Source organism: Phascolarctos cinereus, unplaced genomic scaffold, assembly GCF_003287225.1.
Source record: "Phascolarctos cinereus isolate Bilbo 61053 unplaced genomic scaffold, phaCin_HiC Scaffold_1;HRSCAF=81, whole genome shotgun sequence".
NCBI classification, from domain to species: domain Eukaryota; kingdom Metazoa; phylum Chordata; class Mammalia; order Diprotodontia; family Phascolarctidae; genus Phascolarctos; species Phascolarctos cinereus.
The window spans coordinates 82,949,267-82,972,398 of NW_027555514.1; the positions used below are offsets into that span (position 1 = coordinate 82,949,267).

The 23,132-nt window shown below is 37.9% G+C and overlaps 1 protein-coding gene across 1 annotated transcript in view; it reads left to right on the forward strand.

Annotated features, from left to right (window-relative positions):
- PTPRN2 (protein tyrosine phosphatase receptor type N2) overlaps window positions 1-23,132 on the forward strand; it is a gene marked incomplete at its 5' end in the record, with an annotated part of 1,499,790 nt that overhangs the window by 1,016,377 nt on the left and 460,281 nt on the right. Inside the window, one exon of the mRNA XM_078149736.1 lies at window positions 13,380-13,444. Coding sequence (XP_078005862.1) covers window positions 13,380-13,444 — 65 coding nt within the window. The remainder of the gene's footprint in view (window positions 1-13,379; window positions 13,445-23,132) is intronic.

Consider the following 23,132-nt stretch of genomic DNA (forward strand, 5'->3'; position numbering starts at 1 on the left):
CGTACAGATCGGGAAACTGAGGTCCAGAGAAGTGCAGACATACATCCTAAGTGTCACACAAGTCACCAGTGACGGAAGGAGTTGAACTCGGCTCCTTTGACTCCAGATGGAATACTCGATCCATTGAACCATTTGGTGACACCTCATATTCCTCCCAATAGAATTTTGTTGTTGCTGTTCTGTCATTTCAGTCATGTCTGGCTCTTGGTGGCCCCATTTGGGGTTTTCTTGGCAAAGATGTTAGAGTGATTTTCCATTTCCTTCTCCAGCTCTTTATACAGATGAGGAAACTGAGGCAAATAGGGTTGTTACTTGCCCAGGATCACACAGCTAATTAATGTTTGAGGCCGGATTTGAACTCACAAAAATGAGTCTTCCTGACTCCCAGTCAGGTACTCTATCCACTGCACTACCTCATTGCCCCCAGTAGAATATTAACTCCTCGAAGGCTAGTATTACTTTAAGTTTTCCTGTTGTAACCATGTGGCATGGCAGACTGAAGGTAGCAGACAGTTAGTAGTATCATTTGGGTTGGATTGGATAGGAACCTATGGCTGTGTCCAGTTGGCCCTGGGCAGCGTGATAAAGTTGTACACTGTGCCAGTGCTCTCCTTCTTCCATGTTGGATCCCAAGATTTAGAGCTGGAGGCAGCCTGAGAAAGAAATCTTTCAAATTCCTCATTTTATAAATGAAGAAACTGAAGACCAGAAGTGTTCACTTTCTGGCCTAGAGTCTTCTAGTTCTAACCCTGTGATCCCATGATGGGAAGAAGCATAAAGGCAAAGGAATCAAGGTATGAAAGCTTAGGGGGAGGTGGGAATGAGTAGATCATTCAGTTTGGGTTCATGAAGAAAAGAACTAATGCCTGAGATTCAAATCCAACTCTCTGACTCCAAATCCTGGGCTTCTTCTAGTCCACAGCACTGATTCCTTTCTGTAATCCTCTTCTTCCTCAGACACCTACGGAAACTATCCTTTTATTTCCCAGAACCAGTCATCTGATAACCCTACCTTGGGCCTAAATTTCCTGAGGAGCCTTCATCCTATAAACCTGTCCATTCTTTCCAGACCTTATAGTATTTACCTTACTGGTGACCCATTCCCTCAGGGTTCTGCTTGGCATTTCCTAAAATAATGTCTAGTTATTTGGTGAAATAACCCACATCATGGTCTTAATAGCTCTAAGAGGTATTTGTATCTTAACAGGGGACAGACAGCATTGTTTTCCAAAGAAAAACTAAATGACTAATAATGGAATTTTAGTTCACTTGAGAAGATAATTTGACTGAGGGGGAAATCTCCAATATGCAGTTAGCTACCTACTTCTGCCTTTTCTGTGGCTAACCCACAGGATATGTAAGTTTGGCTTATTTTAGTTTATTTTTATTTATTTGTATATTTTAGTTACTTTCTTAATTCTTTTGTGAGAGAAGGGCCTGCTCTGTAAAGCATTAAAATTGCGCTGTTTACATTAAACAGATGAAATCTATAACGAGGACCAAGTTTTATGACAAAAAACTTCTTGATGTGATGATGCCCCATCAGGTCCCCACTATACTTTTTCCTTGACTTCTTCCCTGGCTGAGCATAGAGAATTAAAATAGGATAGGGAAAAAATGTTTTTGGTCATATAATTGATTCTGGTTCAGAAACGTGGTCCTTATAGACACAGCCCACAGCAAAAAATCAGATTTTGAGCCAGAAGAAGCAGCTGGGTGGTGCCATAGTGCACAGAGCATTGGGCCTGAAATCAAAAAAGACCTAAATTCCAATATGGCATCAGACACTAACTAGCTGTGTGATCATAGACAAGTCACTTAACCTCTGTCTGCCTGTTTCCTCCACTATAAAGTGGAGACAGTAATAGCACCTTTCTCTCAGGGTTGATGCAAGGATCAAATGAGATCATATTTGCAAAGTGCTTAGCTTAGTACCTGGCACATAGTAGGTGCCGGGGCAGATAAATGGTGTAGTGGATAAAGCACTGGCCGTGGAGTCAAGAGGACCTGAGTTCAAATCCAGCCTCAGATACTTGACACTTACCAGCTGTGTGACCTTGGGCAAGTCTCTTAACCCCATTGCCTAGCCAAAAAAACAAACAAACCCACATAATAGGTGCTTAAGAAACTCCTGGTTCCTTCTTTCCTAACTAGAAGGTACCTTTAAGTCCATTTGGATCAATCCTTTCATTTCATAGGTGAAGAAACAGAGGCTCACAGAGGTTAAATGAGTTGCCTCTAAGATCACACAATACACAAAAGAGAAAAGGACCCACATGTACAAAAATATTTATAGCAGCTCTTTTTGTGGTGGCAAAGAATTGGAAACTGAGAAGATGCTCATCAACTGGGGAATGGCTGGGCAAGTTATGGTATATGAATGTAATGGAATACTATCGTGCTATAAGAAAGATGTGCAGGCGAACTTCAGAAAAACCTGGAAAGACTTACATGAACTGATGCAGAATGAAATGAGCAGAACCAGGAGAACATTGTACACAGTAACAGCAACATTGTGTGATGACTACCTTTGATAGACTTATCTCATCTTAGCAATGCAAAGATCTAAGATAACTCCAAAAGATTAATGATGAAAAATGCTGTCCACATCCAGAGGAAGAACTGTGGCGTCTGAATGCAAATCTAAGCTTATTATTTGCTCTCTCTCTTTTTTTCTTTTTTTGTTTGTTTCTTCTTTCTCTTGGTTTCTCCTATTGGTTCTAATTCTTCTTTACAACATGACTAATGTGAAAAAAAAGGTTTAATATGAATGTATATGTAGCACCTATATCAGATTGTATGTCATCTTGGGGTAGGAGGAGGGGAAAGAGAGGAAGAAATTTGGAACTGAAATGCTGAAAACTAAAAATAAATAAATAAATTTATGATTTTTTTTTAAAATCACGTAATGATTGGTAGAAGCAAGATTTAAAGCCAGGCCCCCTGACTCCTAAGCTAGTGCCTGCTCTATCTGCCTCATGATTCTTTTTCATTTTGCATTTGAGTTGACATGGATAAATTACTTCCAACTCTGGCATTCTCTGTATCTAGCCCCAAAGCCATACAGATTACCCAGAATTATACTTAGCTATACTTGAAAGATGGAATGGAACTGGTGACCTTTGTCTCTGTAGCTACACCCAAATCACTACACCCCTTAACAAAGAAAAATTATGCATTCCTTCACATTTGGCAGTAGATAAGTTTTTAAAGAGGGATAGGTAGGTGGTATGGTGTTTAGAGTACCAGAAAGGACTGAGTTTAAAAGTTACCTCTATTACTTCCTAACTGTGTGATTCTAGGCAAGTTAGTTAACCTACATCTGCCTCAGTTTCTTCATTCACAAACATGTGAATTAAAATAATACCACCTAGAGCTGTTGGGAAGACAAAATGGGATTACATGCATATGTATATAATACTTTACAAACCTAACAATGTTGAATTATTACTATTATTAATAAAAACTGATAGTGAAGCAAATATAGTTCAGTGACTGTTTTTGAAGGCAATCAAAGTTAAAAGTAAGTATCTGAGGCTGGATTTGAACTCAGGTCCTCCTGAGTCCCTGGCCAGTGCTCTATCCATCAGTGACCTCTTTTGTATTGCATATGCCAAGAACCTAGCATTTGCTTTCAAGACTGCTGTTTTCTAATTCAGTTGGTTTTCATTTGTGAAAATGTCTTTGTCTCTCTCTCTCTCTCTCTCTCTCTCTCTCTCTCTCTCTCTCTCTCTCTCTCTCTCTCTCTCTCTCTCTGTGTGTGTCTCTGTGTATCTCTCTGTCACTGTCTCTTTGTGTCTTTGTCTATTTCTTTGTCTCTCTCTTCCCCCACCCAACTTGAATTCCCAGAAGAAAAAAAAATCAAACCCTTCTTACTCAGCTGTGAAACTTCATTGCTTTGTTTTCAACATAGCATCCCAGTTTGTTTTTTGTTTTGACAGGTATACAAGACAGACACATTGAGGGCCATGGAAGGCTACAGTTTCCCCACCCCTAGCCTATCAAATGTGATCCATGAGAACAATCTTCCCTTCATATCCATTATCTCATTGGCCTTTCTCACTGGTCATTGCTGACCCTAGCATGCTACTGTCAGACTGAGGTCAGCAATGACCAATGATAAAGGGGGATAGTGCATGTGAAAAAAGGTTGAGATTATCTATCTTTTTCTATCCATTAGTTGACATGTGATTTTTTAAAAATTTATTTACCATGCTCTAGGGCTAGGGCTACACAATATGAATAAAGGGGCGATTTGCAGTTAGTTTTGTTTATCTAATCTATGTAGGAAGCCTGTAAAGATTATTTTTGTGCCTAAATGAATGCATTGGTCTCAATAATCCATGTTGATTTTCTTCTACCTCTGAATTTGTCCCAATGATTTACAAACTCTCCACTTATTTATTGTATACATATAATATAACCAAAGGTCCTTTGGAGAAGGAGGGGTAAGTTTATCAGGCCACACCCCATTTTTTCAGTTAGAAAAGCTAAAAATAATATGTGTGTACTTACACATATGTATATGTATTGTTTGCATATGTGTGTATATACATTTGTATGTATATATACTTGTGTATCTGTGTATATATACCCATATGTGTGTATGTATATATGCGTGTGGAGAGACAGACAGGCAGCTAGGGTGGCATAATGGATAGAGTACAGCACCAAGGATCAGGAAGACTCATCTTCATGAGTTCAAATCTGGCCTCAGACACATACTAGCTGTGTAACCCCGAACAAGTCACTTACCCTTGTTTACCTCAGTTTCCTTATCTATAAAATGAGCTGGAGAAGGAAATGGCCAGCCACTCCAGTATCTTTGCCTGGAAAACGCCAAATGGGGTCATGAAGAGTTAAATACATGTGTGTGTGTGTGTGTGTGTGTGTCTGTGTGTGTATAGTTTGTTTATATATCTAAGTGTTGTTTGCATATATATAATTATATATATATATATATGTTTATTACACATATATGTGTGCATATGTATATTTCATGTAGATTTTAACTATCAAAAACTCTACTTTCCCCAGTAGCTGCCAGGAAGCCTTCTGGCTCTGTCCTTTAATAAATAGTGACCTTTGCTAAGGAAAATAAATGATGCTGTTCAGAAAGTGAATCCGGCTTCCCTCAGGTTATTGAGGCCTGAGCCCAGTGACAGCCTTTACCTTTCAGTACTCAACTTCACTCTCCCGTGCTTTCTAATAGAGCAAACCCATTAAGTTGTCCCCATTGTAATTTAGATCACAGAAGAGACTTCTACAGATTCTTTCAGGTTAAAATAACTGGTATAAAGAGAGTAGGCAAAATTATTCCACTGCAGCTACGTGCTTAATTATATGGAATACTGCATAAATTGTCAAGTGCAAAGAATTATTCTGATAAATTAAAATACTAATTAAATAGGCTATTGCAGAATTTTGAGAACATTATAGGGTTCCGCTTCTTCAGGTAATTTGCATATCCTTCATCTAGTGAATTTAATTTTAAAGGACTTCTTTTTTGTGTGTTTGGAAACCCTTTTTGTCTCCCATGAAGATAAAAATGGGCTTTGTGTGTTGTTCCTTCCTTTATTAAAGCAGCCTCTACTATATGTCTCCACACTAAGGTTTGTAAGCCCTCTGTTACAAATGCCAATTTGGAAAGTTGAAAAATTGGTCCTAAATATTAAATTGGGTTGAAAGTTTGCATGTTGAAACCCTAGTTGGAATAATGCCTTTTCTACTCATGTTTCTAAAGAACTGTGAAAGTGACTATAGGTAGCTCACAGTGAGGAAGGATGGGGATGCTGAGCATACTTAGATCTATCACCTAGACTTTGCAAAGCCAACCTCAGTTTGGAAACTGAGAGAAAATAAAGGTATTATCTCAGCAATCAAGATCCTAAAACAAGGAGTATGGTTTTGAAGAAAGCTGATATACTCTAAAAAACAAAATCCTTTACAATTAGTGAATAATCTCATTGAAGAAAAAGTGGAGACAGTTTAAGAAACAAATGTGACTACACAGGGAGCTCTCTGGTGATATGATATTTAAAATGAATCTATACAAAACAGAAAAGGAAAGGCATATAGTCAAGGAAGAATATAAGACAGCATGAACCTGTGAGAGTAATGTTAGGTAGACAAAGCCCAAAATCAGCACAAAAACTTACAAATTATACTTTAAAAAAAACCCACTTTTTGTTGTTATATTTTTAAAACAGGAATAGAAAAAGTAGGCAATAAGATCATTTCTTGTAAGAGATTCTCACTCATTCATTCATTCATTCATTCATTTATTCATTCATTATCTGTTAAAGTTGAAAGGTAATAGGATTGGATGGTCACAGCCTGGTCTTGAATCCCACTCAGACTATCTATGTGACAGTCTCTCTGAGCCTCATTTTTCTCATCCATAAATGGGAAATAATAATACCTATAGTACCTACCTGCCAAGGCTGTCATAAAAATCAAATGTGATATGGTATGTAAAGCTTTTTGTAAATCTTCAAGTGTAATATAAGTGTCAGCAGTAGTTGTCATTGTTATTAATTCATTCAGCAAATAACCTGATATTTACTAACAGAGTGATTTTTTTTGTAATCTACAATTATGACTATATCCCTCCCCTATTTAAAAATCTTCAGTTATTCCCTTATGTTTATTCTATAAAATACAGACTCCTTGGTCTAATGTTCAAGGCCATCCACAGCTTATGTTGACCTAATCTTTCCAGCATTATAGTGTGCTATTCCTCTTGAGGCACTTTACCCAATAGCCAAACCAGATTCCTTGACAATCCTCCATCTTATACTTCCTGCTAGCCTTGGTGCCTTCATTCTCACTCAACTTCATATCTAGAAATGCCTCTCCCTTTATTTCAAACTCTTGAAATCCTTCCCTAATTTGAACGCAAAACTTACATGTCACTGTTCTTAAGTCTTCTCTCGTCCATCTTTCTTCTTCTCTTCATCTTTTCATGTCTCTTTATCTTCATCCTCACATCTTTCCTCATCTCTTCCTTCTTGAATGACTTGTACTATAATGGATATTTTTATGTACTTGTGACATACTTTGAATCATAGTTATATGCCTATTTATCTTCTTCCCTTCTGCTAAATTGTAAGCTCCTTGAAGGCAGATGCTGTATCTTGGATCATCTTTGTATCCCTAATGCTTAATAATGGTAATAGTTGAGATTTAACGCAGTGAATTAAGGTTGACAAAGCACCATATGTATGCCATCTGATGCTCCTAACAACCCTGGGAGATATTCATTATCTAAATATCTAAAATATTATCATATTTTAATTTGCATTTCTTTGGGTTCCAGAGCTGTTATTTCACCTGTATGAACAATTCCTGGTGTGGAAATTCCCTTCAGTGATGTAGATCAAAGATTTAGAGCTGAAGGGTACTTTACAATCCAATCTCTCCCTTCCCCTTGGTAATTTTACAGGTAAAGAAACTGAGACAAAGGGAACTTAGTTGACTTACCCATATTCGCACAAGTAGAGAATACATGAGGCAAGATTTGAATCTAGGTCTTTCTGATTTCAAATTCCAAATAGCACCCTGTCTACTGTGATTGATCTGCAATTTATAATCTTAGAAGAGTGTCAATGGATTAATTGACTTTCCCATGGTCATAGAACAGATTAGGTACTAGGCAGGATAGGACTCTCCAGACTCCCTAGCCAGGCTGTTTCCCATTACTCCATGCTCTCTCACTAAGAGTCCACGGTCTGAAAGATGTGCTAAATAAATATTATCGATTTGAATTATTGTTCCATACAGTAAAAACACAATTCCTTCCTTGGGAAGGGCTTACAGTCTAATAGGGTAATAGGAATATGCACAGAAATAACTTATTACAGTTCAAGGTGTGATGGGATGAACCCCACAAACAAATACTTACTGCTATGAGAGTGAAGAGGAAGGTAACAAGGCAAGGCAAGAAGCATTCATTAAGCAATTATTATGTGTCAGGCACTATGCTAGGTTCTGGTAACTACAAATATAAGCAAGAAAGACAGTTCTTGCCCTCAAAGACAACATACAAAAGGGACCAAAAAAAAGCAGGAGGGAGGGTAAGGAAAGGTAGGAATGAAGGAACCTGGTGAAAGGGGGGTGGGAGGACATGGTTTTAAATCCAAAGAAAATCATAAATAATGCCAAGACGTGAATGAAGGCAGGCCCGCCTACATCTTTCCACAAAATGGAGGCTCTAAGAAGAACTCACCAAATGGGAGGAGGGTGGGCCTCGCAGAGGGGATTCTCCAAGATAGGCTCCGGGGTGATAGGCTGTTGACAATGATGATGATAAAAATAACAGCTTATATTTATAGAGTACTTTAAAGTTAAAAAAAGCACTTTGTTATCAGTCATTTAATTTTAAGAGATGGTATTCTAGGAGAGTCAGTAGGACTTAATAGATAATTCAATATGGAGTATAAAGAGTCTGATATGACTTCCAGGTCTGAGCATAGGAAACCAAAAGAAGGCTGGTGCCAGTTAGACAAAACAGGAAGTCAGGAAGAAGAGATGTCTTTGCAGGGAGGATGTGGTATTAGGTTTGGACCTGTCTAGCTCAATGTGCCAGTGGGATATCCAGGTAGAAATGTCAAGATATATATACAAAGGATTTTGCACATTTTAAAGGACTATATAAATTCTAGTTGTTGTCATCTCTGTCATCTGACATTTCCACCTGGATGTCCCACTGGCACATTGAGCTAGACAGGTCCAAACCTAATACCACATCCTCCCTGCAAAGACATCTCTTCTTCCTGAATTCTTGTTTTGTCTTAATAGTACCTGCATTCCCCTAGTTTCCTAGACTCAGACCCAGGAGTCATGTTAGACTCCTTCTTCTAGTCCATACCGAGTTATCTTTTAAATCCTACTGATTCTCCCTGAATACTATGCCTTAAAATTAAATGATTGATACAGAAGTGCTGTTAAGTTTAAAGTGCTCTATAAATACAAGCTGTTATTTTTATCCTCATCATCCACAGCCTACCACCCTGGAGCCTACTCGTGGAGAATCCCTCTGCCAGGCTCACTCTCCCCTCATTTGGTGAGTTCTTCCTGGAGCCTCCATTTTGTGGAACTTGTGGTGGCCGTGCAGTTGGTTGATTTGCTCAACATCTCACCCCAGACTGTTGTTTCTTTGTTGTTTGTTGTTGTTCTGTGGTGGTTGTTGTTTTTTTCCTGTGAGCTTTTGGCTTTGCATTTCCTGCCTTTGCTAGGCTTTGGTGGTTAGTCACCCTTGGATCATCAGGTAGCAGGGATGGTTAAGAGGAAATGGAATCTAGAGAGAGCAAGGAAGTTAGGAATAAAGTGATCAGCTACTTTGAGTTTAACATACAATTCAACACATGTTTATTAACCTCTTACTGGATGCAAAACAGCCCGCTAAGCCCTGGGTAAATTTCAAACTCTTGGCCCAGATGAATCATCCCTTAGTTAGGCTGAGGTCAAATCATAGGAAGAAGAAGAAGAGAGCGAGTTTGGGCCTTAATGAAACTAAATTCATAGGTTCAGGGGCTTCCTAAGATTTGTCTTCAGTATAGCTTTGATACATGAGTATACACAAATGATGGTGATGGAAATGAACAATAATCAGTGAATCCGTCAGTCAAAAGTGGATGGACCATTTATTACCTGCTATTTATGAATTCTGTTATATAATCATTGCTAAACTTTCCGAATTCCTTAGGAGTTTCAAACAAAGAATCAGTGTGCCAATAAATATTTTTTCTGAACCTACGATGTACTCGGCACTACGCCAGAACTTCTGAGGGAATCAATGCTACCTGATTAATAATAATAATAGCTAAGCATTCATAAAGCAACTATTACATAATAGACATGGCACTAAGCACTTTAAAATTATTAACTTATTTGATCCTCACAACACCTCTGGGAGGTAGTTACCATTATTGTCCCCATTTTTACAGATGAGGGAAACTGAGGCAGACAAAGGTTGAATGACTTTCCCAGGGTGAAATAGTAAGTGCCTAAAGCCATATTTGAACTCAGGAAGGTGAGTCCTAGTTGAGAAGAGAGGGCTAATACAAAATGCAATTATAGACTATAATACAGCTTATTTAAGTTGTCTTAAATTCTTAGGACAGTTCTGTAGGAATGTAGAGAAGGAAGAGATCAGTGTGAATGGGATTTTTTAACTACTTTATTTAAAGCCTATATGCAGGGTGTCCCAAAAGTCATAAGACAGTTTTAAGTTTTTGAGGCAACCTGCGTTCCTTTAAAGTTCAGTATAAATAGTGGCTATTCAGGAGGTGGAGATTGAGCTGGACCTTAAAGGGTCAGCAGAATTTGTCTAGGTGGAGAGAAAGAGAGGATCCTCTTACCTCCTTTGAGAAGTCTTTTGTACAGTTATACTTGTATAACTGTCCCAGTGACTCATTTCAGTCTAATGTTGCCAACTTTTCTGTAAGAAAGTTCAAAGGGAAACCAATTACTGAGATTTAATGAGGCTTCCATCCCCAATTCCAGATTATATAAAAATCTTGGACATGAGCACATGAGTATTTACTTTGTTCTGGCCTTTTGTAGCCTAGGTAAAGGACGTGTATGTTACTCTATTCTAGGGTGGTTGAATCTCAATTACAGGCCCCATTTCTTTATGTTATACCCTCTACAGTGAGAAAACGATGTGTTCATTTAGGTTTGGAAGGACATAAATCAAACGACCGATGAAACCACCCATTTTCCTATTCCAGTAGAATGTAAGGTCTACAAGGGCAGAGGATGCTATAGTTTTATCTTTATATTCCTAGTGCCTAGCAGAGTGTTTGACACATAGTAGGTGCTTTTTGAAAGCTCGTTGGTTGGTTAATTTCCTGGTTCCATACTCACTAATATAAGCTTTGTATAAGGTTCTCACTAGGCTTACACTTCAGGAAAGGGATGCTCCAAACAGTTTTTCCCAGAATAGGTATATCTCCCACTATAATCAGTAGGTTAGTATTGTGAATTACAAGGCCTGAGGGAGCTTGGCTTAACAAGAGCCAGTCTCCAATACACTTAATACTTTCTTTGTGCAAAATTTACATTTGTTTATCCCCAATCAACAACAGAGTTCTTTGTCCCTCCCTCCCCAACATTAACTAGCTTTGGTGTTCTGACCAATTTAAATAAAAAGTCATTGGACATCCATGTAGATTGATCTAAAGAGGAAAACTGATCTAGTGAATAAAAGGTTGGCCTCTAAGACAGCAAGACCTCTGTTTAAGTCCTACTTTTGACTCCTACTGGATAAGTGACCTTGGATAAGTAACTTCTAGGTGTTCTAGGCAGTTCTCTAAGACTTTAAGGTGCAAAGAAGGTTATCAACTTACATTAGTAGAGAGAGTTCCCTAACCTATGAGTTCCCTACACTAATTTTAGTTAAGTCTCTCTCCTTCTAGACAGAAATATAGATGGAGATTGCCTATTTGGCTCTCAGAGAACCCCACTGGTTGTCTTGTCAAGAAGCATGTTGGTTGAAATTGTCAACAAACATTACTAAGTAGCTGTCAGGCACTGTGCTAAACACTTGGCAATACAAAGAAACACCAAAAAAGTCTTGATCTCAAGGAGCTCACACTCTAATGGGGGAGACAACATGGAAACGATTACAGAGAAGATACATACAGTATAAAACGGAGATTAATTCAGAGGGAAAGCACCAACATTAACATAGATTAAGAAAGTCTTCTTACAGATGATAAGATTTAAACTGTGACCTGAAAGAAGCCAGAAGACAGGCAAGGAGGGAGAGCATTCCAGACATGAGAGCGAACAAGTGAAAATTCATTGACTCGAAGACTGAGTGTTGTGCCCAGAATGTAGTAAAGAGGCTGATATCACTGGATCGAAGAGTGTGTAGAGGGATGTAAGGTGTAAGAAGACTGGAACGATAGGAAAGGGGCCAGGTTATGAAAGGCTTTAAAAGCCAAACAGAGGATTTTATATTTGATCCTGGATGTAATAGGGAGTTAATTAAATGATGGGCAAGGGGATATGAACATGGTCAGACATGTACTTTAAGAACATCAATTTGACAGCTGACTGGAGTGAAGAGAGACTTGAGGCTGGAAAATCAACTAGCAGGTTATTGCACTAGCTTAAAAAGTTAGAAGTACACATTTGTTGTACAAGCTGCCTCTTTCATTTCTAAGCCTATGGTCGAGTTGCTCTTGGTAATAACAAGGGAGCTTTTTTTTTTAAATCTTCTATTTTTCTGTGCCTTTTAAGCCTAAACCAAATCGTAAAAGTTTATCAACGATTATCTTTAGAAGTAAACTGCTACTCAGGAAATTGTTATCTTTTGTTAATGGGAACTCCATTTAAAAAAAAATGATTGCTTTATGAATTGCCGTTAAAAAAAAATTCTCTTGCTATTCAGGATTCACTTCATTGTCTTGCCCTCACCATATCCCAATTAAATGTCCTTATTGAGACTCTCACATTGCCTTTGCTCTAACCTGGATTGTTTCTTGTCTGTTTCAGCCTTTTTTTTTTTTTTGCAGTATATATAATTATCTATATGTAAAAATGATGTTCATTCATTTGAAGGGAAACTTTCTATAAGACAATGAAAAGACCCTAAAGGTGGAGATGGCAGGCTATAACAGGAGCTCATTTGTATCATGCTCAAAGATATAATTTCATTACCCGAGATTAACGTAGGTGTATTACGCTGAGAGGTGAAAGTAATTGCTATTTTCTTGCTTTTCCTTTCTCTATTCATCACAATCTCAATGCATTCTTCATTCACAGAGTTTTCAATGCAATGCTTTTTTTTTTCTGGGTTCTCATTTCCAAAATGACAGGAGCTTTGTCCAGTGGAATATTTCTTCAGAATCATAAGTGAAGGTCAATTGCTTTTGACACAACTTCCTTTGGACTGAAGTGGGGGCAGGCGGGGCTTTCCGTGTTAGTGTTAGGATCCCCAAGTTTGCATTTACATCTGCTAATTGCTTCCAAAGCTCATTTCTCTTGGAATGATTATTGAGTGTAATTCATTCCCTGAAAGTCTTCTTCATTTTAAATCAGGAGCCAATTTGGACGAATCCTTTATTGGCTCTAAATTATTCTAGTGCATTTCTTCTAGGGGTATGGTAAGAAGGGATAAAAGAGTGAGGAGCATAATGAAATGAATAAATACATTCCATTTTTCCATTCTAGTTGGACTTATTGTGAAAGACTAATGCCACAGTCAATTTTGTTGCTGTTCATGAAAGCTGGTCCATTGATGAATAAGGATATCAGCAGTAAATTTATTGAATTTTTCAACAGGGGAAAAATAACCTAAAGGTTAGGTGTATCTTGAGAACTGAATACTCACGAAGCTGACAACGGTGCTTCTCAATTTTTCCCAACAGCTGACAACAAAGACAAGCTTGAAAAAGCCTCAGGACTGAAAATTCTCCGAAGTGGAATTGGGTCGGTAAGTGATAATAAGGCAAGAACTTTATTCAAAATGTCAATGAAAATGCTTGCCAAGTTTTCCTGTGAAAATACAGTTGTTCACAGGCTCAGGTGATGTCATCACTTTGGCCATGGAATGATGGCATGATCACTAAGGATATTTGCATTCAAAACTGATCATCCTGATGGTCAAAAGTACAAGACAGCAATGGCCATGAATAATTATTACAACACACATTCGGTGTGGGATGATAACTTTTGAAAACTTGCCAAATTACCATTATCATGTCTCACTGGTGAAGGTGGCCAGTGCCTTTAAGATATACTTTTTTTCTGGAGTTGTTTCATGGAGTTGCCAAATCTTGAGATTTGGTAGAATATTACTTTACCTACATCATTTAAATAAATAATCGTAGATCAATGCTAAATGGTATTAAAGGTGGTCCATTTGGTGAACAAGCTGTTTAGAGAGATTGCTTTTGGAATAGCACTTGAAATACCTGAAAATGCATGAAATATATGCAAAAGCATGGTCACATCCATGTTGTTATCACAGAAGGAGACTTGATGAAGCTCTCCATCTGTAGTTCAAGTAAGTTCAAGCCCTTGTCTGCTTATGATGGGTTTTTAATTGTATTCTAACTTTATGACTAGTATACTCTTCCAGAAATGCATTTAGTGACCATTGGCATGTGAATAGGGGCTAAAACCTTTGTTGAGGTGGCATCTGAAATTGTGGATTTCAAGACTTTCACAAAGGAAGATAAACGCTAAGAAACAGATTTCTCGTGGTTTTGATGTTTCTTGTTCTCAGTCGAATCTCTCCATAGTCAGCTTTGTTTCATGAATCTGTCATTTACCGGGCACATCTTGGATTGTAGAAATAAGATCTTGCCTAATTGGTTACCCTTTCTCTCCCACCCCCACCCCCCCAAGTAAAAAGGTTTTTATGGTTGCAAAGTTGTTCACTCTTCAGAACAGCTTTATAGAAAGAGTGCATTGTACCTTGAAAACATCCATTTTGTAGCTAAACGATGGACAGAGTTCAGTAAAAGAGTAAAACAAATGACTGATAGAAACTTTTCAAAAAACGCTTGAAGGGGTCTGACAGATACTATTGTACTTGGTGTTTTCTCAATGCCTTTCCAACTCAGACTAGATTAATGAAGCATTTGACAGCTGACAGCATCCTGTATTTTTTTTGCAATGTGCTGTATCTTCAGCAACCAATAAGTGGAAAGGAATAAGCCAAGAGGCAGTGGGGAACCAAATAACTGTCTGTATTACACAGAAGGCACAGTGACCAAAGGGGAAAGGGACCCAAGGAGCTTGGAGGATTAGGGTGAATGATGGAAGTGCTTTGATTCAACTGTCTCTCTTTTTGGTGTAAGGGAACTCAAGAAATCCTTTTCACCTTTTCATTGGTTCTGCCCCTTCAACCTTATCAAATGTGATTTTTATATATTTTTGTGCATAGTCGTTCCTCTGGGAAGAATAATAGAGTACTGTACCTAAGCCAATTCTCCAGTGACTGGGGATCAAACACAGATGGGTCCAGGTGAAAGCCATTTCCAGTAATCCAATCATGCAGCTGGTTCTCAGGTCACCCTTTGACTTAACTGTATTTGGGCCAAAGCAGAGGCTGGGCTGTAATGGACTGGGAAGAATCTTTTGTGGAAACACTAGTCTTTTGAGTAGGGAAAGGAGTTGTGTGTAGTACTAAAGCTGTGAAGTAAATTTCAAATGGCATTTAGTTCAAATAGAAAAAGCAAGCCACGAGTTTTCTTCAGTCATTTTTCAGTGATGTCCAATCTGTGAGACCCCATTTGGGGTTTTCTCAGCAAAGATACCAGAGTGGTTTGCCATTTTCTTCTCCAGCTCATTTTACAGATGAGGAACTGAGGCAAACAGGATTAAGTGACTTGCCCAAGATCATACAGCTAATAAGTATCTGAAGCCAGATTTGAATTCAGGAAGATTCCTGACTCCAGGCCAGGTAGTCTATCCACTGTGCCACCTAGCTATCCTAACCAGGAGCTTGCTGGATCTTAAAACTGATTCTTACAATACAATGTTAGGCTCAGGAAAGGTAGTTGGTATATTTGATTTGGGAGTTCTATGCATAACTGCTTAGCTAGCTACATATAGCTTTCATAGCTGGACCAGCAGTTAGGCATACTTTACTCATGTTTCTTGACATATTTTAATTTGCTACACTTCTGTGGAGCAAATAAATATACCTACTACTTTAAGAATGCTACATCATACTTTATGAAACACTTTCACATCTCACTTTTTTAAAAACATTTGATTTATCTCCATTTCCCTACTGGTATTACATCTACTACTACTAATAGTAAGGGCAGCTAGATGGTGCAGTGGATAGAGTTCCCCGGAGGAAAATAGAGTACCTGGAACCAGGAAGACTTGAGTTCAAATCCAGCCTTAGACACTTCCTAGCTGTATGACCCTAGGCAAGCCACTTACTGCTATTTACTTTAGTTTCATCACCTGTAATATGAGCTAGAGAAAGAAATGGCAAACCAATCCAGTATCTTTGCCAAGAAAACCCCAAATGTGGTCACAAAGAGTAGGACAAAAAAAATGAACAACAGCAAATACTGCTACTGATAAGGTTTAAAAAGTATTCTTATCTCATTTAAACCTCACAACAACCCTACGAGGTGCTAATTATCCCCATTTTACAGATAAGGAAACTGAGACCAAGGTTAAGTGATTTACCCAGGGTCACATAGCTAGTAAGTATAAGGTAGGATTTGAACCCAGATCTTTCTGATACCAAGTCCTATGCTCTACTCTATCCATTGTACCATCTAGCTTCCACAAGAAAAATTAGAGAAATGTATAGATTTAGCCAAGATCACAGCTAATTACTAACAGAGACAACTAGAACTCAGGTCTCACAATTCCTTAGTACAAAATAGCAAGATTGCCATCTAATGTATCACTGTTTCATTCATGACAAGTCTATTTTCCCAAAGCTGTAGAGCACTTATAGTATGATAGAAACAAACTCTGAAAAGGAGGCTGACTACTGGGCAAGAAGATGACTCTAAATCTGATATACGGCCATATTGTGTGGTAACCCTGGCCTCAGTCTTGTTTGCTTGCTGTGTTAACCTGCTTTCTCTGGTGTGACACAGATCTAAATCACACAGAAGTCTTCTTCTTTATCAGGATGTTGGAACCTTTATGCCATAACACCTGCATCTCCACCCCATGCTTTCTTCCCCTAGAATTCATATTTTAGAATGAGAAATGCCTGGTTCCATGTCTATTTTTTCATTTTGCCTTTGACAGAAAACTTGGCCACAGTCACTAAACATTACCTCCCTAGAATATGTCTAACTGATCATCTGCAAAAGTGCTAGTGAAAGCCCCTGCAGGACTTTAGAGGACTCAGTGGAAAAGGGATGGAAAAGCCTCCTTCATTCCATTTGTAGAGCAATCCAATATACAGCCCCTCCACTCAAGAAAGGGTTCCATGCCTGTAACAAAGGGGCATTACGGCAGGAGCAAAACAAAGTAAATTTCCCACACACTATGTTTCCATGGGGTGTATTTCACATTGCAGATCACAAAGCCCTCAACCAAACACCCATATAGTATAGTGCATAGAGTTGATTCCCTCCCTGGTCCTCACATAGTTATAAACTTGGCTTTATTATATTGGCCGAGCCATTCTTGGTGGCATCTGGAGTGATGATAAGAGAGGCAAAGGACTGTAGCAACCCCATGAGTGCTCGTTCCATTCACTTATTAACATATTGCTATGAAATGACAGTCTCCCCTGTTTTCCATTCTTTGTGATTCAACTTCTGTCTTCCTCCTGGGGCTCTCAGGCTTCATACAGAGTCCAGGTATTTCCTTGGTTGAGCACATATTTGGAGACTAGTTCTCAGGATCTCCTGTCCTTTTCCAGATGGCAGTTTTCCTTGTCAAAAGGCAGCTGTTCTATTATCTTTGAAATTCAGTTACAGAATTCTCATATGAGATCTCAAATCTGAACACTTCTTGCTTTCCATGAAGTTTTCCTCTTACATAAGTTTCAAGTTAAAATTTTATATATTTCATGAAGTATTGAAAAATGGTGTGTGTGTGTGTGTGTAAGGAACAGAGAAAAAAATGGATAGAAAGGTGACGGGTGGGGAATTTTGAAAAAGTGGATCATATTTTCCCCAAAATCTTATTTGCCTCATTTCTGCACTCTCATTTCTGATTTTTCCTAATTTTGAGTAAAGAAATAATTCTATTTGATACAAATATCCCTAATAAATTCCAACTGTCGAATGTAAAGCAGAGTTTGATTACTGGAAATCTAACAGCCTGAATGGAATCTTTGCTGTGAGCTTATGATTCACACATTTGATGACAGATATCTGAATTAAAACATTTTTTTAGCCAAGTGGAAATATCTCAAAACAAATTTAAGGGAAATGAATAGATTAGAACACATATACACATTCCAAATAGATTAGTGATGTTTTGACATATTTCAAAAGCCCTGGTTTCTGATATTTTGAAAGGTTTCATAATTTTATTCAAATTATATAAATCCGTGTTTCTACCAAAAGAAACTTGAAAGTCAATATGAAGTATTTTTTAAAAGCTTGGAAGAAAAATAAACAGAAGCCAGTACCTGATGCCCTAAATATTTTCTAAAGTAAAACATTCTTTTCTAATTGTATTAGGCAGAGTGACTAGGTCTGTAATTTTATGAGTATAGAAAACCTCCCAGGTGAGGAAATTCTTTCTCACAATTCAGGTGAGCACTTCCTCTGCAACTTATAGAGGCAACTTAAAGAATTATTTAGAGCTCTGAGTCAATAAGTGAATTGCCCAGTGTTATAAAGCCAATATGTAGCCAAGGAAGGACTTGATTCCAGGTCTTCTTGGTTTTGAGGCTAGCTATCACAACACTGCCATTCTTCTAAATGTTTTATGGCAGTAAATTAGTAGAGTAACCCTATAGTGATCCTCTATAACTCTTTAGTGATATACATGCCAAATTGAGCTCCCAAAGGTGGGTGAGAAGGACAAATAGAAGACACAGTGGATAGAGCACCAGCCTTGGAGTCAGGAAGGCCTGAGAATCCTGGGTAAGGCACTTAACCACGATTGCTGGGGAGGTGTGGAAGAAGGTTGATGAGAAGCCCAAAAACCATATGATGATTCATTGGAGAAGCTGAGGTTAATGTGCCTGGAAAAGAAGACAGGAAAATTATCTTCAAATGTTAAGAAGCCTGTCACATAGAACATGTTTCCTAGAAGTACCAGGACCAATGGGTGAAAGTTACAGAGAGGAAGACTGACTCAAAATTAAAAAAAAAAAATGCATGAAGCTCTCCAGCTTTAAGAATCATCTGTCTTGAGAGGTAATGAGTCTTCCATTACCACAAGTATTAAAAAAGAGCCTGAATTATCCTTTGTCATAGATCATTTAGAAGGGATTTGTCTATAAGCTTCCTTCCAACTCTACAATTGTCTGGTCTCCATAATGTATATAAATTCAAAGGAGGAGTAGACAGGTCTTTCAGTGAAAATTCAGTTCACAAAATGCAATTGTACAGTGAATAGATTTAAAAACTAGCTTAATTTAATGTACAAAAAAATCTATTCAAGTGTTCTGTTCTTTTGAAAAGAATAATGACAGTTTAAACAGTAGTCACTATCAGAAGTCAGTTATTAAGGATAAAAGGAGCTTCACCTAGGCAACTTCAGTACAGCCACACAGAGGCCCCTCAGTGGTCATTCTTCCACCTGGGGAAAATATCGTCCCTCTGAGGAGTTCGGGGAGAATTCATATCCTGATAGAGCGGAGCCCCAGTGGTAAGATACTGAGGTTGGTAAATCTGGATCAAACAAAGAAGCAGAGAGAACTGATGATGTCTGGTACAAGCGAACAGAGGACCATGAGATGTGAAACAGAGTAATTTGCCCCTTCCCTTGAAGTATACATATCTTCCCAGTGAAAAACTGTATAATTGCTCCCATATACTGACAGGCTGTGTAAGAGCCCTCATCTCCCCACCATAATAATAGTGCTGGCCCTTCTTCACCTAATGTTGTTAATTGGATCTAGGAAAATGTGACTTTGGAGGTAATAATGTGAGTGTCTCAGGAATAATGTTATAAATAGGTGAACAGTTATATGTGTATGACTTTACATCTAGGTCTGGTAAAAAAAAATGTATTAATAATGCTATTGCAAAATTACATGAATCAAGGCAGTTTTGTGAGATGTGACTATTACATGCAAATCAAAGGCAACAACAACAGGAAGCTTTTATTAAGTATTGATACATGTCAGGAACAGTAATTTGTTGTTGTTCAGTCATTTCCAATTCGTCATGTCCCTGTTGGAGGTTTTCTTGGCAAAGATATTGGAATGGTTTGTCATTTCCTTCTCTAGCTCATTTTACAAATGAATGTGACCCTGGGCAAGTCACTTAACCCTGATTACCTCACAGAAAAATGAGGAAAGTGAGGCAAATGGGTGTAAGTAACCTGCTTATGGTCTTACAGCTAGTGACTTAGGTCATCCTGATTCCGTACATGGAGTTCTATCCACGGATCCACCTACCTGCCTAGGAATAGGAATAAAAGCAGAAAGAAAAATCAGTCCCTGTGCTCAAGGAGCTTGTATCCTAATGAGAGAAGACAGGATTTAAAGGGGGAAGGGGAGAGATGAAGGTTCTAACTGAAAGGGCATTGTAGAGAAAGTAGAGGATATTCAGGAGTGCAATCTGGAGAAGAATGAAGACATGGCTAATCTGAGCCTGTTCCTTAAAATGGAGGTTCTGAGTGGAATCAGCCAATCGGAGGGATTTCACCTGCTGAGGTAAAAGGTATTTCCAGTGTGTGAAATCCAGGGGTAGAGTGGGCTTCCAAGGTGACAGTTTCTGAGTCATTGTAGAGAAAGTCCAGGAGAGTCAGGAGTATAGTCTTAAGTTCATTACTTCTCTGTTAGGAGACGAGTGCCTTGCTTCTCATCCATAGCAGTTGACATTCTCAGGCAGAAAACAGCATGCATAGGGAAGTAATGGCATAGAAGGGACACTTTGGTCCAGAAAGTTACTGGAATGATGAGAAGGGCATTGTTGAGTCGTTTGGCTCACCCTATCCAGGAACAATGGTGGAATGGATTCAATTTGATCCTCTACCTCTGATACCAGTGAACCAGGGAAAGTAGAGTAAAATCGCCCAAATTAAAATCAAAGAAAAAAATGTAGAACTATGTCCTTGGGTTGCTCAAAGAGACCTGAAAATTTTATTTTTCTGATGCAGGGAAACATCTCTTCTTGTATAAGGAGACCACGAGGAAAAAATATATTAGGAGAGGAAGTGAGAGAAAAAAAAGAGGAGAGAAGAAGTGCATCTTTCTTTCATTAGCAATTCCTTTGGTGACTCAGAGCAGATTTTTTGGAAAAAAAAAATGAAATGACATCTGCAAAGTACTTTGTGAATCTTAAAGTTCCATATAAATTCTAGATGTTATTGTGCCTTATTAAATAGAGTCCTTGGATAGGGATAATTTCTCATGTATCTCTTTGGGTTCCTACTGTAACAAGCACAATGCAGGATATTTCATAAGATCGGTCAGTCTTTGACTAGAAGAAAAGCTAATGGGACATTGCCAGTAAGCTAGCCTTAATAAGCTCAGAGAGCCAAGTAAAAATCCAGGAAGATTTTGTCACCAAGATAACATCCAAAGTGATTTATAAAGGAACATCCTCATTAATATCTATGCATGAGATTGGTTTGTTGTAAAAATGTTAACATAAAAGTTAAGACTAATGAAAAATGAGCAAGGTCCATAAACCTATCTTGGAATCTAGTTACTTTCAAGTTTCTTCTTTAAATATAATGTTTATTTGAAGTTCCTTAAATTTAACTGCTCTACTAAAATGCTATTTATAAATAAGTAAAAATTAGTATTTATAAATCTACAGGGATTTGGGCAAACCGTCACATTTCAATCTCAAGGAAGATTTGTGTCTTAGAGTTCAAACTGCATAACAAAGACAACTCATTGTCACTTCATTGCAGCTTTCATAAATTACACAAACAGCTCTAGAAGGTAGAAAGAATATTTGGTAGCAAATCTGCTGGACTAAAGTCATGATGTAACAGCTTGGTGACAGTGAGTATCTCCTCTACTGAGACTAAATTCTAGAATCAGAGGATATCTCTAGAGTTAGACTGATCCAGTCACATGCTTTCAATCAGATTTTACACAGTATTTTTAAATTGTGAGGAAACACAATGATACCTCATCATGTGTATTGAGGCAGTTAAACTTAAAAAACATTTATTAATTACCTCTCACATTTCAGGTACTAGTAAGTACTAGTTAGTACTAGTAATGTCCTAGGCATCAGCAATACAAAGACATTTTTTTAAATCCTTGAACAGAATATGATATGTAAAAATTCAGAGGAGTGGGAGATCAGGAAATACTAGAATATTAAAGAAAGCTTCCTGGAAGAGATAGACCTGGAGGTGAACCTTAAATAACTGGTAAAACAGAAATTGGTAAAGGACAAGATGTTTAGAGAAAGAAGAATGGTATGAGCAAAGACAAAGAAAAAGAAAATAAAAAGTACCGTGTGACAGATTGAAGGAGGAGTAAGTTAAGGTCAGTTGGATTAGATAGAGTTAGAGCAAGTGGGGAAAACCACTTGAGATAGAAAATTGGGGGATGTTAAAGATATTTTTAATAGAGTGCAAGATAATGAAAGGAATATGCATTCAACAGCAGAGTCCACAGCATTAAGCTTTCTATGTTGTCTCTCTTGAGAAACTGTAAGCTCCATGGGGGTAGAGACTATTTCATTCTTGTTTTAGTACACCCAGAACCTAGCAGAGTGCGTGCCATGTGGTCGACATTTAATAAATGCCTGTATATTGATTGATTAATGAAATGCTAAAGGCATCACTTAGACTAGATTCAGCAGCTAGATTCAGCTGGGATGAATACAAAAAAACAATTTTAAAGAAAAATCTGCAAAGACTTGATGATAAGCTGAATATAAGTGACATAAGAGAGGGAATCATTGCATAGTTAACCATAAGATTTCAAATCAAGGAGAATGACAGTAATATTGACAAAAATCATTAAGTAGGAGGGGAGAGACTCTTTGGAAGAGCTTTCTTTTGGGAATTCAGTCACCTCTTTAGAAGAAATTCCTCCAATTTCTCTTGTCCACTGATTTGTTGGACAAGATGATATCTTACTTTAGATTGAACAGCTTGAGTTTGAGTTGGTGACAATATAACCTAGAAGAAATTTCCATTAGATAAAATCCAGATTTACAGAGAAATAGATTTGGGAGTCATAAGCATAAGCACATTTGTTCAGCCTTATTTCTGGATATTTTCCCCCCATTTATCCAGGCTTATTCTGAAGAGAAGCTAGAAGCCTCCAGATTTTCAAAGGAAATGTAACAAAACCTCTCTTTTGGAACAAATAACAACTAGCATAATCAGAAAAATCAACACAATGGAATTCCATAATGGCCCATTTCAACACTTGTTGGGCTTCTCAAGCCTAAGTTATATGACAACACTTTCCCAATTCCTTATAGCGGCTCCACATCACTGATACTTTTAATTAATTCAAATTAATTCATTTTAATCACTTTTCATTATAACTGGCACCCTTTGACTGAGATAATCTCACCTTT